Source organism: Monopterus albus, unplaced genomic scaffold, assembly GCF_001952655.1.
Source record: "Monopterus albus unplaced genomic scaffold, M_albus_1.0 scaffold172.1, whole genome shotgun sequence".
NCBI classification, from domain to species: domain Eukaryota; kingdom Metazoa; phylum Chordata; class Actinopteri; order Synbranchiformes; family Synbranchidae; genus Monopterus; species Monopterus albus.
Window position 1 is genome coordinate 2891030 of NW_018128052.1, and position 20021 is coordinate 2911050.

Here is a 20021-nt window from a genome sequence, read left to right on the forward strand (position 1 = left end):
ATTATGGAAAATGTATTTCATAAATGGTTAACGATTAATCGAGTATTGATTGTTAAAGACACTTAAAGCCTTTATCCAGTTTGGACCAAGATGTCAGTTGTTGCCTTTGCAAACTTGTGGTTTCAAATTATAGTCGGGACACCTCTGATGTTTAGGCTAATGCTTAATTTATACTTGTCCACAACTTGTTCCCTTGGTTGACACAGTAGATTTAAACAAACACGTTAAGCCACACTGCAAAACCAGGAAATCCATTAGACACAAGGATATTACAGAGGATATAAATTTTTGTGAAAATACTTATTTTTTTGAATATGGAGAGAAAACTGAAAGCAAGAACCCAACCCAGATCAGTAATCTGTTGTTGTGCAATGACAGAAAGCCCTGTGCCTAATTAAAAAAGGCTTGAATTTAACCTTTGGGATGTTACAGTGTTAACTTTGGATTTTGTAGTTAAATGTCCTTTAAGTGTCTAAGAAGGCTTTTCTTTTTCAGGTTATGGCAGCTGAAATGTCATGCCTAACAGGTGTCGATGAAGATGACAAAGATGCAGATCCTGAGATCAATGCGCTCTCACTCCTGCAAGAGCCAGTGAGCATGGCACAAGAATCAGCCTCTTGCACCAATTCTTTCAGCAAGCCTTCTCTGAAACAAAACAGTGTCCTAGATGTTCTGTCAAAAACAGATATGTTGTCTCCAGTTGGCCTCGGAAATGGACCTTCTTCACATCAAGCTACACAGGCCCATGAACTTAATAGCATTTCCTCAGAGAAGGAGGAGGAAAAGAGCATCACCCCACTAAAAACTGTGCAAGAAATTGACAACCTGAGAGCTCTTTAGATAATTTTAGTAGTACTAGTGACCTTCATTGGGATCCCCACAAAGAATTTATGCAGTTTCTGTGGGAGAACCATAGTGATTCCCCTGGTGAGGAGCCAAAGGAAGAAGTCCCTCCTACCAAAAGCCAAAGGAGAAGGAAACGGAAAATGGACATGGTTGTGATGGTGGATCCCTCAGAAGACCATTATTCTAATTTGAGCCACAAGTCATCTGAGGAATTGTCTGATGCCGAAGGCCCAGTAGATTCTATTCCTGTCAGAAAAATCCGCAAGTCAAGGAAGTTCTCCAAGTCACAGGCATCTCCAACAGAGAAAGCTTCTAAGTATCCCAATGGAACTGTAAAGGCCATCAAGGAAATTCTTTACAATGCACCTGCAAGAAATTCACATGAGAACAGTATAAGTCATGGGCTTTCACCACTGAAGAGAAGGCTTACAATAAATTCTCATTTAGATGATAAGATAGCTTACCCTTGCTCAAAATGTAAGCTCATTTTCAAGAAAGAACATCATTTGCATCGCCATATGAAGTCTCATGTTGACCCTCCAAATATTTCGCCAAATCCTTTTATATGCCGTGAATGTGGACAGTCTTTCAGACAAAGTAGTTCACTTATTCAGCACATGTCCATCCATCAGGGGGAGAGAGTAAGACTCACTGAAGAGAACAAAGGTGTGAATAATAAGAAGAAAGAGGATAAAAACAGGAAGCTTTTCTGCCCTCAGTGCCCATTTGGAACAAACTGCCCAAACACGTTTGTTCAACACGCGAAAACACATGAGAAGGACAAGAGAAAGTTTAAATGTGACAAATGTAGCTTCAGGACTATAAGCGAGAATGATCTTAGGAGACATAACATAATGCAACACACTGTTATTACAGTTAGAAAGCAGATCCAGAAAGATGAGACTGAAGCCTTCCCCTGTAACATTTGTTCTTATAGAGCTTTTAGCAAAAATGTTTTTAAGAATCATCTTTTGCGCCGCCATCAACAAACCATTGAGGAATATGAAGCTGCACAGCATAATGAGAAAGATGCACAGCCATCTAAGGAGCAGCATGTGTCTGCTTGTAAAAGTCCTGTAGAAGATGCAGAGTTTACATCTAAAATTTCAATAAAAAATCAGATCTCTTCTAGAAGCACTTGTTCACCTAGTGAGTCCAGTGACATTTCAGCCTTATTTAAAAATAACAAGATTAAGAAAGGTTTGAAGTCTCAACTAACGGAATCAAAGCTTGATAAGTCTATTAATGTTCTCCTGTCCCGACAAAGACATAGAAAGAAGACTGCTGAACAGAAGAAGGAAAGTAGTAATTGCAGCACATTTGTTCAGGATTCAAAAAATGACGAAGATGGCTCTGATCAGTTACCAGGAACGTTGACTGTCAAAGTTGACAATTCAGCTTTATCACCAAATTATCATAGGGTGCCCTCCATTGCAGCTGAAGGAGATCTCAACAGCATCAGCATCTCCAAATTGAATGTAGATCAGTCAGTAGTAAAAAAGTCACCATCCAAACGGAAGATGTCCACCCCATATCGCAACACCTCTGACCAAGACTCATGCTTCATCTTATCAAAACACCTGCCGAGTCCCAAGAAAATAAACCAAGAAGAAGTGGCAGATGATGATGATGAAAAAGACATTTTCCAGTTTAAGGATACAGATCCCAACACTAAGACTTTTGATAATGGTGTCAAGAAAGAAAAACAAAACGTTATTTACACCTATAGCAGAAGAATGTCCATGAGGGGTGCTCTGCACGCATCTAAAAGGATGTTTGAGAAAATAAAGACTGAGGAGCAAGAACAACATGATCCTGAAATCAAAGAAGAATGCATAGAAACAGAGGTGTTTCAAGAAAATTTTGAATCCCACCAAATGCCATCCAGAGAATCCTTCACAGATGATTTGTCGGAGCTGGAGTCAGACCGCAAGAACTGTCCGTACTGTCCTGCAGCCTTTGAGTCAGGTGTTGGATTGTCCAATCATGTTCGAGGGCATCTTCATAGAGTTGGACTGAGCTACAATGCACGTCATGTAGTGCCTCCTGAGCAAGTGGCTTCTCAAGACAGGAGGCCACGAATTCGACGGAAGATTTCAGCATTGCGGAGGTTGAAAAAAGGTTCATAACTATTTATTTTATATTGTCATGTTAAATGAAAATGGTGGTGTATAACAATTAACTTTTTATTTTTGTGGCTCTGATCATCAGTTCTGTCAGTTTTATTGAGCTTTGAACTTCCCAGAGTCATCGCTAAGATCTTGGAGATCTTGGAATGTAGTGATATCGCTAAAAAGAAATCCACTGGGGCAACTAATGACAAGGGATTGGGCAATTAGAAAGATTATAAATAAACCAAAAAGATTAATCAGTTTTTTTTTAGATGAAAAGATATGAACAAAATGTAAAATTAACTAAACTGCCCATTAGTTTACATTCTGAGTTCGTCATTGTTATGGTTATTCTGTGAAAATTATGAGAGACATTATGAATGCACTCAATTTTGGTTCTGCTTCCAAATAAAACTGTAGCTATTGTAGGAAAACTCTTATCTTATTTCCAATCTGTATCACTGTATGTTGCCCCATTTGACTACTTTTGTGCTATGTAGCCACACCTAAGATCTTTGAGATTTTGTGAGTTTAATGTTCTTATGACTGGTAGAACCAACGGACAGTGAAAATATAAGCCAAATTTTAAACAGGGTTTAAACTGTATACTGTATGTGCTTTAATGTTACAATGTTCAAATTTACCATAATGTACTTTTATTGTACACTGTTTATGTTTCTCATTTTATGTTTGGTTTGTTTTTGTTTGTTCTCAGCATTACAGCTGGAGTCAGATTCTGAGTCGGCGAAGAGTATTCACTCTTGTCCTTTATGCGGGGACTCATTTGATAACAGGACAGGGCAGTCCAATCACATACGAGGGCACCTCAAAAAGCTTGGTAAAAGATTTGTAACAAAGAACAAATCGCCGTTATTATTACTCCGGGAGTTGATGCGTGACAAGAAGGAATTCCAGCGGGCACTTCAAATTCTGGGAAAGAGACGGAACCATTTCCAGTATGGTGCTTCACCAAAGCTGTCCAGTGTTCATCGTTTCACATTATCCCACATTGGAATCCCAACAAGTAATTCTATTCCAAGAGTTTGCACTGATGCCAAACCACTTATGTCCACCTTTTCTTTAGCAGAAATGGAATCTGAACAAAAGCAACTAGAGACTAAGTTGGATGTTAAAAATTCACTCTCAGGCACAACTGCCTTGATAGGAATTCTGAAGAAGAGAAAGTGTCAGGAAGATGCCAGACTAAAGGGGTCCTCTCAGATTTCAAGAAACACATTAGTTTCTTCCAACAATGAGCACAATTCAGGATCAAGACTTGCATCTTCACTGCCAAACTCGCTATCTGGTAGGTAACTTTTTCATAGCACTAATCAGATAGCTTAGACAGGAAGTGGAAAACCTTCAGTGTTTTTATTCATTTAGTATCATCTAGAAAACATGTAATCTTATTGACATATTTTACAAGAAAATAAAAATGCTGTTTAATAACTCAGAAATTTGGTAGTAATAAATAAAAATAAAGTTTAGTTGAATAACTCTTCATGCGTATTTCAGCACTTTATAAGTAATACATACCTATATACAGTATAAGTCATTGAGCCTATTAAGTAAACATTTTAAATAAAGATGCAAAGCATAAAATCAATACAAGGACTAGGAATAATGTCATTAGCATATACTATCTTGCAGTGTTACACTGTATGTTTCATATTGATATTAATATTTTAGAGGGTTTAACATTTTGCCGTCCCTGGTAGGCTAGTGGTTAAGGCGCAGGGCTCTTGCTGCTGCAGCCCGGGTTTGAATTAGGGTTGCGTCAGGAAGGGCATCCAGCGTAAAACACGTGCCAAATGTCAACATGCGAGTCGTCAGTGTAACGATTCGCTGTGGCGACCCCTAAATGGGAAAAGCCGAAAGTGACTTTCTTAGAGGGTTTAACATTTTAAAGTGATAAATCAGCCTTTGCTGACATGACAAAAGAAACTGATACAATGAACATTTTTTTAAAGGGTTTCTCAAATTTAGTTAGTAAAAGAAATGTGACAATTTCATGGAGGTGGGATGTTTTATAGTTGCTAACTTACCTTATCAAAGATTATATCAATAAATAGTAAAAGGTAAAACTGTGGATTTCTAAATGAAAGTAATGCAAAGGTTTATTCAAGAAAAATAAATGCATCTATAAATTGCATCTTTTAAAACATTTATATATTTCAGGGTTGTTTTTTCTTTTGCAAACATATCCACATATTTTATATGGGGATACAGCATTTCTGTGATAAACCAGTATATCAGTAAAGCTCTAGTACCATGCCTTTTAGAATGACCAGTGCCAGATTTGCAGATTATAAATTCAGATTACAAACATTTTTAATGGGAAAAGTAAAGATTGGACAATATGACAATATGATCTTTTGTGCAAAAATAGCTATGTACTAAAAATGACCTGTGTCACCATCTGAATGTTTGTGACAGGTAAAGAAAATGAAGACATTAACATTTACAGGAGCTTTTTTGGAAGTGAACACAGCACTGATCATCAGATTTTATGCATCATTGAAGTTGGGTGTCATCAGCATAAAGGCATAGAATGAGATTTCCCACTTACTTTTAGATTATGTGGCCAAAACAGAAGAGCATGCTACACATAATAATGCAAATAATCTTTATTTATTTATTCTTGTCTCATAAAGTTAATTGCAAAATGGTTTGTCAAACAGAAATTACCCACACAGGCCTTGTAAAACTGGGCCTGCTTCAATATGACCGAAGTACATGTTAAGTCCAGTCATATGATTCCTTTATACCACTAAGAAATAACACACTGCTTTTTTTAAGCTTATTTCTCTTTGTAAATTTTTTTTTGTCTTTTACAGAGAGAGGTGAATTCAACAGGAAGGTGTGCATCCATTGCAATGCAACTTTCCACAGTGGAGTTAGTTTATCTAATCACCTCCGAGCATATGCAAAACGAAAGAGGACTGCCTTACTTGAAGGAACCAGTAAGTGACATCAGCAGCAGTTCAAATTACAGACAAACAAAACATCTTTCCAAGAATACAGTAACAGTCTGAAGGTTTCCATCTTTGTTCCTGCTTTAGCGACTAATAATCTTTATACATCCTTGAACTAAGAATGATCCAAGTACTTGAACACCAAATTCTCCAAACAGTCCCTTGACCCAGTTCTTCAAGATGTCCTACTGGGAACTCTATAAGTCTTTTAACTGTGGCTGTTCAAGGCAGTTCAGAATTATGGCAGAACTTTTTTGTACAAGCCCTGGATAGGGCATTGCTGATCCTGTTATTATGCCAGAGTGGAGGTAGCGAAACTGCCACATTCATACCAGATTCAGTGTAAAAGTGGAGAAAAGCCTTGGGAATAAAAGGGTGTGATACATTGATAACACATTATTCTGGAAACCTGCCCATTTAAATCTTAATTCAAATCTGTGACTGTAATAATTAGCATGTTGTACATGTGATTGTGGTGAAATTCTGCCATAAATGATTAGGACTACTTAATTCACCTGCCATTGTTTGTGAAAGAAAAGTAAATAAGCAATGGAGTTATAATGAAGGGTCATCTTAATATCAATATACTCGAGTCTTTGTCTAAATTTTTTTATTTTTTTAAACCTGCATCGCTTACACCCATGTTGTCTAGCTAGCAGCTTTCTGCTCCCTAGTTTTCTGGACGAGCGAAAAAAAAAAGGAATGTTAACACATTGCCTGTGTGGTCAGGATACAAAACCTCCCCAGGGTGCCTTAGATGAGGATATACAGTCAGTTCACCCTACTGCTAGTTTTAAGTAGCCATGCCTCTGATGGAAAATAATAATCTGATCAGGTATGCAGTATGTAAATTGTACCTGGTTAATTGTACCCAAGTAACATGGTCACCTGATCCACCGTAGACATGGCAACACAAGTCCATCCATCCATTTTCCTCCGCTTATCCAGAACCGGGTCGCGGGGGCAGCAGTCTAAGCAAAGCTGCTCAGACTTCCCTCCATCCAGCTCCTCCGGGTCAATGCCAAGGCGTTGCCAGGCCAGCCGAGAGACGTAGTCCCTCCAGTGTGTCCTAGGTCTTCCCCGGGGCCTCCTCCCGGTGGGACGTGCCCGGAACACCTCCCTAGGAAGGCGCCCAGGAGGCATCTGAAAAAGATGCCCAAGCCACCTCAGCTGGCTCCTCCCAATGTGGAGGAGCAGTGGTTCTACTCTGAGCTCTTCCCGAGTGACCGAGCCCCTCACCCTACCTCTAAGTGTGCACCCAGCCACCTTGCGGAGAAAGCTAATTTCCGCCGCTTGTATCCGGGATCTTGCCCTTTCGGTCATGACCATAGGTGAGAATGGGAACGTAGATCGACCAGTAAATCGAGAGCTTCGCCTTACAGCTCAGCTCCTTCTTCACCATGACAGACTGGTACATCGACCGCATTACTGCGGAGGCTGCACCGATCCGCCTGTCAATCTCCTGTTCCATCCTTCCCTCACTCATGAACAAGACCCCAAGATACTTGAACTCCTCCACTTGAGGCAGGAGCTCTCCACCAACCTGAAGGGAACAAGCCACCCTTTTCCGACTGAGAACCATGGCCTCAGACTTGGAGGTGCTGATTCTCATCCCAGCTGCTTCACACTCAGCTGCAAACCGTCCCAGTGCACGCTGAAGGTCCTGGTTTGATGGAGCCAACAGGACGTCATCTGCAAAAAACAGAGACGAGATCCTGTGGTCCCCACACCGGACTCCCTCCAGCCTCTGGCTGCACCTAGAACTCCTGTCCATAAAGATAATGAACAGAACCGGTGACAAAGGGCAGCCCTGCCGGAGTCCAACATGCACTGAAAACAAGTCTGACTTACTGCTGGCAATGCGAACCAAGCTCCTGCTCCAGTCGTACAGGGACCGGACATCCCTTAGCAAAGGGACCTGGACCCCATACTCCCGGAGCACCCCCCACAGGGCGCCGCGAGGGACATGGTCGAATGCCTTCTCCAAATTCACAAAACACGTGGACTGGTTGGGCAAACTCCCATGAACCCTCCGTCACCCTGAAGAGGGTATAGAGTTGTTCCACGGCCAGAAACGGAAATCTAAAAATAATATCTCAAATCATCAGCAGATAAACCCAAAATTTTCTGTATGACTAGATGCCTCAAGAGATTCTAACATCCAGATTATTTCAGTTGCATTTAACTATCAGTAGTTATTTGTGTCCTCCACAAGGTAAGAATCTACATGTGAGCAAATGGCAGACATTTCAATTGTGGAGCTTCGTGGGTGCATCAGTGGGAAGAACAACCTTATTGTGACAGGAAGCCTTCAGGGCTTGTTTCCTGCTGGCACAGATCATCACACCTACAGTACATTTTGGGCTTTGTCTCTTAGAAGTATGGGCTTGCAGCTGACATACAAAGCCAGTCACCTCAGTGGCTCAAGGTGGAAAGTTGAGTATGAAAAAAAGCAAAGGGTAATAATGCCCAGACATTCAAGGTGAATAATTCATTGAACTAACAGATCATCTGTGAAAATGTGCAATGGTAAATTGAAACACCAAACCTTTCTGGTGGTTATCACTCTTGTCCATTAAAATGTTAAATTAGCAAGTCTGTTCTGTAAATTAATAAAGTAACGTGTCTTTCAGCATTTGACTGCAAAGCCAGGAGGCAGCGGTCAAGGCCTGGATCAAAGAAGAAAACACTGCCCTTACCGCAAACTCCAGAGGAAATGTACAGACTCACCTGCAGGTATTGGCCTGTTTCCCGTTTAGTGTAAATACAGTATTATACTGTGAATTGGTGGATACAGTCAGTCCAGCAGATTTGGACCATCATCAAATGTTTCTTACGGTCTGTTAAGCTTCTGTTGGTAACCATTGTTATTTATTTATACAAAACTAACTAGATAACCAAGAGACCTGTTTTCATTACTATGCTCCAAAGTAGAGTCCACAGTGATGCTACCTAATGTCCTGCACTGTACAAAAATCTAAATACACTGTATTCATTTCACAATGATGTAAACCAGAAAAGCAGCAAAACATCACCTTGGAGAAGCTGAAAAAAGCAAGAATTTGGCATTTATGCTTGTGAACGAGATATGTGAGGAACACCTTGAGGGATTTTTTTTTTTTTATATAAATTTGGCACAGGCGTCCACTTGGACTCAAGGATGAACTGATTAGATTTTGGTGGTCACAGGTCACTTAGACCTCTCGTTCGTCCCATTCTTGTGAACATGATATCTCTGGAAAACCTTGAGGGAGTTTCTTCAAATTTGGCACAAATGTCAGATGCAAGAATGAACTCTACATTACATTTTGGTGATCAAATGTCAAGGTCAGTGCTCTCATACCTGTCCCATACCCATGAATTTGACTTGCCAGCGGAGGCATACAACCGCAAAGCAGTAATTCTAGCTGTCCAAGCATTGTGTATGAAATTAAAAGCAAAAATATTGAAAGTGGCCCTACCTTGAAGACTCCTTCAAAAAAAAAAAAATCCTGATCCGGATGATTATCAGGATCAGCACCAAAATCGAATGGATTGTTCCCTGGGCCGTACCCTACTTCACCAAAAGTATTTCATCCAAATCCAATACTTTTGGAGTTATGCTAAGAACAAACAAGTGCTGGTAAAAACATAACCTCTGCTTCGGCGGAGGTAAATAATTAATCAGTTATCAAAACTGTGTTGAATTATCTGACAGTGGACATCAATTAACTAATCATTTTTAAGATTTTTGCTCCCTTGTAACCATCAGAGGCTCAAAGAATAATCAATTAGTGACATGTTGCCTCATTATGAAACACCAGACCCTGATGTTCCAGAGATCCTGTGCATGGGCCCCTGACTCTAGCTCACTTCAGATGCTGTAAAAGGTTATGCCAGGGTCTGTTGTTTCGCAATGAGGAAACATGTCTCCTAGTGCAGTGGTGTGTTTTGTTTTTGAACAGCAATGGAGGTCTGTGGCACAGATGAATTAACTAATCCAGCACTGACAGACTTGGACATTAACAATGAGTAGTCAAATCATTTTCAGTTTTAGTCTCAGTATAGGTAACGTTTAATATACTGTTACTGCAGAAAATGACCTGCCTTATCCTTTAACAATATGTGCATCTGGGTCGCTGTCAGTGTATTTGGTTTTACAGAGAAATACATTTATGATGATCAATCTAAAAATCTGATGACTTGTATTATTATTATTCACACATTTTGTATTACTCTGTCCTTGAAAGTCTATCCTTGTCTTGACAGGTTCTGTGACCTCGTCTTCCAGGGTCCCTTGTCGGTCCAGGAGGACTGGATTAAGCATTTACAGAGACACATTATGAACACTAGTGTCCCTTACACTGGGCTAGGCATGGTAGAGGTCACCTCGCTGCCCACAGACCCCCCAACTCTCAAGACAGACGAAGACAGCTCTTTGACAGCCACATATGCTGCTTCATGAAGTCAATGGGGACTTAGATTTCACTAGACTGTATGTGTATGTACTATGGATGTTCTTTTTTTTCATTTTTAGTTAATGAAATACTGGCCAAAAGTACAATATCACTCAGTGATGGAGATATTGTACATGTTTTGACATGTGGACAGATGAAAAAGTTAATTATTTTGGATATTGTTACCTTTTTCTGTTTTTACATGGTCTGTTTTGGGGATATAATTCCAAATGGACAGTTTCCTTGTTTTATGCAGTGATATAATGTGGAATCCATTTCTAATGAAGACAACCTTTACCTCAGATTTCTCATGGCTTGAGTCCATTATGTCCAAATTTGGGAGCGCCTTTCTTCAGAATCAATATTCACATTTATAAGATACATAGAATCATGTTTCTTTTGTATTGCAATGTATTCAAATCAAAGCTCACAGTGTCCGTTTTCAGGCCAGAGTTACTGAGATGAATATTTTGGCTTGACGGTGATGGCACCTGAATGCTCCAGACAAGTTTCTCAAGTGGAAAAATTGACAACTATAAAAGAGCAAACATCTGCAAAAATGTGCAAACTTGTTATGCATAGAAGTTTTATAGTATCTGTAATTGCATTGTTTCTAATACAAAATTAAAATTTAAAGGGGTAAAAAAAAAAAAAAAAGCTTGTGCTGACGATGCCCTTCATTCATGTCACCTATATTTAATGTTTAAATATACTGTTTTGAAATAATTTAATTTTAAATGTACTCTATCACACAGATCCAAGGCTTAAAACATTTGTGTTGTTCTAAATAAAGACGAAGAAAATTGAGTTTTTCTAATTATTTTTTACACACAAGTGATCAACATTTGAACTGTAATTTTAAAAGGTCACAATCTTCACTGATACCCTGGGAACCCTAATATTACTATGGACAAACATGACAAATCATATGTGCAAAGGTATTTAAAAAAAAATCCATGCTGTGTGAACAAACCTGGAGTGATGATGCTTAAGTTTATTCTGCCAAGTCACATACATAGTATGCTCACTACACAACGTACTGTACAGGAGTACTGACTCAGCACTTGTGGTGCTGAGATTCAAATTTAGCTGTTTTACGTCCACAGATCATTCGCTGTGGTGACTCCTAATGGCAACAGCCAAAAGTAGAAGAAGATGTCCATTGTTCTTCATCTGAAGAAACATTTCAGTTTAAACAGTATAGCGGATGCTTCCAGTGATTCTGTCATTCAAATGGGCTGCAACCCTGAAAGAAAAGAAAATGGTTAAGTAGTCAGCTGCATCTGTAGGGCTCAATCTAGTCGAAGTGCAGGCATTCTTTTATTACTTGTAATTATTAGAAGCCTTGCAGGATACTATTGCTTGTACCACTAATTAGATGTAGAACACAGACTGAAAACAAATGCATTACTGAAGGGAATACATAAAAAATGTACCTCAGTAATCTTATGTAAATATAAAAAGATCTGGTTTGCTGTCCCTTGTATGTACTACAATAACCACATAAATACAGAAATGCAATCTCCCCTTTGTTTAAATGCACAGTTATTACAGTACCTGTGGTTTTCTATTTCAGTATGAGCTATGTTTATCTTCAAACACATGCACAAATGTCTGATCTCTACTTCCACTGCACACACAAAACCACTTGTCTATTGACTTGACTACATATTGACTTGTAGGCCCTACAATTAGTAGCTTTTATATTCTATATTCAGTTTTTAATTACTGTATTTTATTCTACTACTCTACACGTGTACCTACAATATATTGAAATACAGCCTTTATTTTAGTGATATAGACTACAAACCCCACGTCCCCCATTTGAAATAGCTTTTTATTTGAATTAGTAAACCACTTAACTCAGGGTTTTTTAAGTAATTTGTACAGTACATTCAAGTGACTGAAGTTATTGCTTTAAATTAGTAATTTGCACCCATATAATTCTAAACTGACCCCTAAAATTACCTAATACATGTACATTAGCCAAGGGATGTCAGTGGCAGCATGTTTTCTCTCAGTCAAAACCTAATACACAGCCACATATTTTGTTCAAAAAGCAAAATAAAATTTTATGCAGTCCCTAGATCAAGTGTCATGGCTAGAAATGGGCCGTGACAATACTGTTAATCTGAGGGACTGAATCAGCAATTCATTAAATATTACTCAATAGAAATAACTACTAAACTGAATGTGCCAATTAGTAATCTCAGGGAATATCTATGCTTTATTAAAATATTTCCTCCCTATTCTTTGTTTTATGTACTTTAATGAATCACATAATTATGTTCATACATACCAGTACATATATAGTAAATTAACTACTACCAAATACCTTCATGAACTGTTCAAACTGAGGATGGAGCTCCTTCATTATGGTTTCTGCTTTGCTGAGGCAAGCATGTCGCTGCTGCACTTCAAACTCCTTCAGGGAATTTTAAAATTCACAAATAATCATTAACCAATTAATATTTGTTTATGTTAAAGTATGCTACTTTACAGCTGTGTTACCGTCGTGTTGGACAGGTGCTCCTGAGAAGTAATGTGACTCTGCACCGTCGATGCAGATGTGGCCACGAAGACATTGCAAGCCGCACAGTGGAACAGTTCCACCTTTGTCATGTGGTCATTTTCCTGCAGAGCTGACAATACAGATATCACATCGTATTTAGGCACTGTTAGGCTGGAATAGAAGGTAATAAGACCATGCAACTTTTCAGTTTGTGATAATTATTAGTTACATTGAAGAGCACTGTCCTCTATGGCCCGGCTACACTGATGGCTTTTATACAGCATGACTTCCTATAGGGATAGCAAAACATGTAATCACCATCCAATCCCACCAATACACCAGCATTTATTAGTGCATCTATGTTACACTGGAACTGAAAACAAAAAACTGTTGGGCAAAAGACATCTGTAGAACATTACTGCACAGATCAGGGACTCTCATATTTACTGTGTATTATCTTACCTGTAGGAAAGCTATAGCCATATCACTATAATTATTCTGCTGCTGAATGTACTCTAGTGTATTCCAATGGCTTCTGCTGTCCAAGTGATCCTCCAGCTCCTGTGCATTGGCCAACTCAACATCACAAAGGTCACAGGTGATCGGGTTCCTACAAGAAAAATATTAGGGCAATGCAAAATACTGATTATTAAACAGTGAAACAACAGACCTTTGAATAGGGTCTCTATATTTACCATTTTGTCTAGAGATATACATCATGTTATCTACATACACCTTATTCATATTTTTTGTAAATAAGACAGCCTAACAGAACGCAAGCCAATATATGTGGTTCTTTACATCATCAAACCAGCGCTAGAAAAGGGGAAAAGAAGAATAAAGTACAAGTATTCTACAACTAGTCATACATTGTCATTGAAGTTTTAATCGTGTCATGATTGAATTGAATCATACACACCATATTGTGCATTGAATCACTTTGAGAAAAAGACATATCGTCCCATCCCTACTTTGAACAACTTAAGGTCTTTATATGACCTCAGACTTAGTTAAGTCTGAGGACTGAAATTAGAGTCCCAAGAGTTAACTTGATGATTTTAGGTTATGAAGTACTATTCAAAATAAAGTTCCATTTTGGAAGAGTGGTTTAATTGCACTCATTGGGTGATTGGCTAAGTATGAATAAGTATGTAAGGAATTTCTGGCATAATATAAGGCTGTTAGGTAGGCGTATACGGATTTCTGGCTTATGTAGCAATAGAGGAAGTCCAACTTGATTCCAGTTTATTGTGGAGTCATTACTGACAAACAGTTGTCATCCAAGAGGGAGCTCAGGGTTCTCAGCTGCAGGCACAATTGTAAAAGGGCCCACACTGAACCTAATCCTCTACATGCAGCTTCCCACCGGGCCAGCCTTGTTCTTCACAACAACTGTTCCTATGTTAACTCCCAGTCTGTTGCCCCCTTGTAACAGCTGCAGAGAGCCAACGTGATAGGATGACATTAAAACCGCCATGATGCAAATGTGACTATAGGAACAAAAACAGGCCTGTCTAAGGAAGAGGATCTTTTTTTTCTTTGTGACGTTACAGGGTAAAAAACCAAGTAGGACTCGATCAGTCGTCAGTCAGTCTAATCTCAAAAGTGACGCGTGGTAACTGTGTTGCAACAACAGTGACTAACATCTGTAAGACAAAGACATAAAGCTAGCAAAACAGGAAATTGGTATGAAATTTAGTTTGTGCAGTGCTAACTATAATCAATCTCTCCTTCATCACTCACCTATTATTTATAATCACAATGTGTTTATATTGTAACTGCAGTGGTGGACATACAGTATGCATGCCTACATTTTACACTGACATATTTTAGTCATAGCTATACTGAGCTAACCATGCAGTTCTGCACGAGAGGTGTTTAATGAATCAAATTTGAGCAATAATAACATTACTACCAACAGAGCAATATTATCTGTATGGACTTCTTTTTTCAACAATATACTGGTACAATTCTGCTTATCTGTTGATTTTAGCAACAACTGATAATGTACACATAAAGTAGCTACAGTTGGTGCCCTGAAACAGAAACTGCCACAAGTTGATCCTGTATAATGTCACAAGACAAAGAATATACAGAGAGCAACATACTGTATATTAAAGCAACATCCATAATAAAAATGTGTGGTTCCCATGTTTTTTTTTGCAACCAGTTTACAATGTTATTAAAAAATTGAGCATCTTTAAACAACTGCACATTGTCAGTATGCTGCTTTGTGCTTACTTGTCCATTATTATATTTTTCGTCCTGTCCCCTGTCACCTTTTTGGATGATGTGATGTGGTCCTGTCCTATGAAGCAACAATAAACACAGAACTGAGACATACATGAACACAAGGCAAAAATGATGCACTGCTTTACTCATTCAAAAACCCACCATACTGTTTATTCTTAGTTTTGCAAACAATACTCTCAAGATGCTGGTAAAGAAGATTTAATGCGTGTAATCCGTGAACGAGCGCGCTGTTTTACCTGTTTTTGCTTGCCCCAAATGATGATGAAAGTCCTGCTGTAACCTGGATGGGGATAATCTAACAGCAGTGGTCATCTAGAGGGGAGAAAAAGGACCCATTCTTTCCAAGTATCACAGTATTGTCACTCCATCATTGTAACCATAAAACCAAGTATGTAAAAAGCTACATTTAGAGTGCAAAAACAACCGCTGTCACATTCTCAGTTTTATTGGTGATACCTCTATCCTGTATTCTGGCACGGTTACTGTCTCCTCCCCGTTGGTCCTCTGTCCTCCATAAGATGCAGGAAACTGTTGTGTGGAGGAGCCATGAATAATCCTGTCAGGGATGCAGACCCTGTGGTCCAGAGGTCTACCTATTGAGCCATACCCTGGTTGCTTAAGTGATTCAGTGTCTTGGCTATAGGCTCGTTGTTCAGGCAGTGTATGACTGAGACCTCGATTCTCTGTGGGTTTGGTTTCACGGTCTAAGTGTTGTCTCTGTAGATCAAAGATTGATACATCCCAGCGACTCTTGGTACGGGAGCTTTTATTTAGAGACAAAGGTCTTTGCCCCAGCATGTTATCCTGGTTGGATGGGCATTGATTGTGGTCTTTGCTTGGTGGCATCTCACGCTCAGAGTCTGACAATATGGGGTCGTAAGGGTCATAAATCTCCCTAATGGAGACAGAACAGGGATTACTGTGTGTTTCATGCAATTTATGTGATAAACATAATCTGTAAAGACATGTTATGATTAACCACTGAATGTTCACACAGACTGGAAAATACCCAAAACGACAAACAGAAAAACATTTTTTATGAGATAAGCCTAATTCAAGGCTGTGTCCATTTAGTTAAATTTGTTTAATCAGTCAGTGGCACACTGCATCTTTCCTGCACTTGCAATTATGCCTCAAAGTCCACCAGGAATAATACATAATTATTAAGTCACCTTCAAACAAAACATATTTTAGTATTTTAAGTCATGACAAGAATTCAATGCTTAAATATGGGGTATCTTCGATTGTGACTAAAAGAAAGATCAGCTTCATGTGATACTTTGTTAGGCACTGCTGCAGGACTGGAAGAAGATCCCACAACTGTAGATTCAAAGCCTCACTGGGCACTGACTGAATATAAAGATGGACAGCGGACATTTTCCAATGTGAAGCCACCGTGAGTCTATCACCCCCTGGTGGCTGGCTGGGGTATAGGTCACAGCTGCCATATTGGCTTTTGTGTAATGGAGGGAAGTAGTGATGGCTCATCCATCTTTTATATACAGTCTTTGGGTCAGTGAGTGGGAGATGTCCAGCAGAGGCTGACAGACAGTGGCTATTCGGGGGACCAGTGGAACTTCTAGTAAGATTTACAAATTGACAGTGAAGGCCACAGAATTCCTGACTTACGTTTCTGGACTGCTTGTGCTTTGGTCTTGAAAGTCGCCATCTTCGCCTACTGGTTTGAATGAAGACCTCCATTTAGTAGCAGAGGTTTTCACTGTAGAATCCAAAAGGTAAAAAAAGTAAAGATAATTTATACTGACCAACTTAATGCATTCAGATATGTAGTCCATAATTAAAACTGACCAATGAATTGAAGTGCATTTGTTTCATCTCTGTTTGAAGATTGAAAGGGAAAGCTTTTCTCAGTCTTATACAGAAGGTGCCCAGGCAAGCATAAATACAGGTTTAAGATACTTAACAAGAACTATGTACAGTTCCATACAGTTCATTCACTACATTCTGCTGGTTTCTTTACAGTATCAAAAGCAGAGTCATGAAACATGCCTCAGTTATAACATCCATCACATTATGTTCATTTCTGGTCACTCTCCCATTGCACATGGGCGGAACCAGCGGGTGTCACCGGCCACCCTTGACCACCCCTGCCACAGTCAAAATGTGATGCTTGTCAGTATTACTGTAATGAATGAAAAACAATGACACACTGTTGCCTTAAATACAACTAACATTTTTCTGGTGCTTTATAATTTATATTGGTCAAATTTGTTGTATTTTACATCATGCATGCAGCATGATAATTGAATTCATTTCTCTGATTGTGTTATGGAGTATTTAGCATAAATAGCCTCAGGGGGGGAGGGGGGGACCACTGTGCAACAGCAATGTTGTAAATAAAGAGTGTAGACAACTAGGGTTTTAATGGTTTTAATTGACTTTTTACAAGTATTTCAAATGTGCCAACCCTCTCTGTGTCTGTGCCCCAGCCTAGCCACCACGACCAAATTTTTATAGATCCATCATTTGCAAAACGATTAATTATGATGTATAGGTAATTTGCTGTAAATGAGCTAAAACACGCTGCTATGGCCTTGTAAGGACATGTGTGCTTGGATGTCCTCAGAGGTTACCTGCACGTTTCTGCAGTGGTACCGTGTTAACAACAATGTCAGATGTCCGGATGTTTGGGTTGTCTACTGACATCGCTGGGATGTTGTTCATAGCTGCTATGAAGTCTTGGGGAACTCTGTTTAATCACAGAAACAGACAATCGACAAATCAGCCACGTAAACCTGGCTAGCTTAGCAATTTTCCGCTATTTAGCTTGAGCTTCGTAGCTACAAACAAAGCAGCTCACGTCTATTAATGTTTGAGGTAGCGGTTACATGTAACCTCACCCTAAATATCTAGCTAGTCAACAGAGACAGAGAGTCGCAAACTAATCCAACAGGCACATTGCTCAACGTTGTACATCTGAAACGGTCTCATGTAAAGGAAGGCTCAGCACAACATTAACTAATGTTACATGTAAAGACTGCACAGAGCAGTAATTTACCTTCCAGGTAGCTGTGATAGATAAATTGGAGCAGAACATATTGGTACCGCTAAAGGGTTAAACGGAATATTGCTCTGACGGTTCATCACTGAAGTGTTTTTTTTTAGGAGAGGTTAAATTAATATGCGCGTTGAAATGAAGCTGGTTCAGCCACAAAGAGCTTCTTCTTCTTCTTATGATGTTTATTGACGGTTTGCAAGCCAATTTAAGGTGCATTACCGCCACCTGCTGGGCTGGTGTGGATCAGGAATCCTACCTACTCTTTCCTAAATCAAATCATTAAATTTTTATAACAATTCATAATTATTTACATCAGTATTTAAGAAAAAATTAACTCTCTCTATCCATTTTGTATTTCTTAAAAACTGAAACAAAAACATACGTCTCCAGTCCTTTTTTGTAAAATATCATACAAATCAAACACCACCTTTATATCTCTAAAATTCCAAATCATTTCCCTTCTCTCAACCTCATATTTTGTGGAATATAACATAACATGCTAATAAGCTGTTTCTTATTCCCCTCAAAAGTCACATCTTCCAGTAACATGTTTACCCATTTTAAATAATGTATTGTTTAGTCCTGTATGTTCAAACTCTAACCTCAATACTTTGCCTTGGGTCTTATATAACCATCTTCCTGTTCTCTCTTCTTCCCATTGTTTCTGCCACTTTTCTTTCAATTTCCCCAAAGAGCTGGTACATTAACAGAATGCTATTAGACCTGTCGACAGATGACAACATCCTGCAACACGTCCTTCTATCTTCCAGAGTTACTATTACACACCATATGCCTAGCACCAGTATTTAACATCATGAACAGTGGTTTTCAAAGCAATACATTTCACTTAAATGCTATCAGCTGTTTGGTCTCCTAGTATCCATGGATGATAGAAAGGTTAAATCACAGCTGACACTGACTCAACTTTGAAAACCACAGCAAATAAAGTAGATGATGGAAGTATTGTACATGCTCAATTATACTTGTAGTACAGAGTTTACTGTGACTTTACAATGAATGAAAAAATAATGCAAGCTGACACTGTTGCACCCTGTGCCTGTAGGCCATCTCAAATTTGTTTGGAAGTTGACTGAGTCTCTTTATCAACCATTCAAACAATCCTTCGTTGCAATATGTCATCTATCTATTTTTACTTTCGTCCATATCCAGGGAGATTAGCTAGAGACCCATGGGCTGTAAACATGTTGTTTATACAATGTTGTGCACAGTGGACACAGGAACAGCCAGATCTCTGGACATAGACTTGTAGCCTTGAGATTTTTGATGATTTTCAAAAGGTGTCAATAATTCTGTCCAGTCCATTTTTAGAGTTCTTTGTGGAATGTATCAGATTTGGCTTTTTTGTGTCATTCCAATGCAAACAAAAGAAACATAAGAATATCAAAGATTTTGTGATTGCAACAATTTTCTGGAAGAAGTTGTGTGTTATCTGATAGAAATGCATGGGTGCCAATATTTTTGGCTATAACTCTAGGTTACTTAATAAAGACCTGGACGCTTAAAGTATAATTTAAGAAATGCACTGCCAGCAGACAGAAGCATCTGCTGAAAGTTGAGCTAGTCTAAATAAAGCGGATAAGTGTAGACACTCAGGACACAATAAGGAGCAGTATGTGCCTTTAAAACCAGGATAGGACGTCTCAAGGACAAGCACACAGTGACCGAGACTCTCAGAAAAATTCTGTTATTCATCATATTACTGCAAGGCCATCATTGAGACTGTTGTAGACACTTGAACAGAAAACTACAAACATGGATAACACGCATGACCTATTCAAAATCTACACAACAACCACAAAGCTATATTGTTCCAGAGAAATGACTGTAAAATCCAGCCCTTGTACTATA

At 39.0% G+C, this 20021-nt stretch overlaps 2 protein-coding genes across 2 annotated transcripts; one reads left to right on the forward strand and one right to left on the reverse strand.

The window, feature by feature from the left end:
- Positions 1–821: 821 nt before the first annotated feature.
- On the forward strand, positions 822–11175 carry znf644a (zinc finger protein 644a; the record flags this gene model as incomplete). Its single annotated transcript, XM_020615987.1, has 5 exons — positions 822–2967; positions 3673–4263; positions 5795–5920; positions 8566–8668; positions 10181–11175. Coding segments are annotated over 5 exons (3162 nt in total), but the record flags the coding sequence as incomplete, so codon positions are not given.
- A 74-nt stretch (positions 11176–11249) lies between these two features.
- Positions 11250–18317, reverse strand: LOC109969294 (uncharacterized). Its single transcript, XM_020616055.1, has 11 exons — positions 18153–18317; positions 17728–17843; positions 16763–16853; positions 15590–16028; positions 15370–15445; positions 15122–15188; positions 13343–13490; positions 13110–13170; positions 12880–13010; positions 12704–12793; positions 11250–11614 (listed from the first exon to the last, which is right to left on the reverse strand). The coding sequence occupies exons 1-11, from the start codon at positions 18236–18238 to the stop codon at positions 11594–11596; spliced, it is 1326 nt and encodes a 441-aa protein (XP_020471711.1). The 5' UTR covers positions 18239–18317; the 3' UTR covers positions 11250–11593.
- Between the last annotated feature and the right edge of the window lie 1704 nt (positions 18318–20021).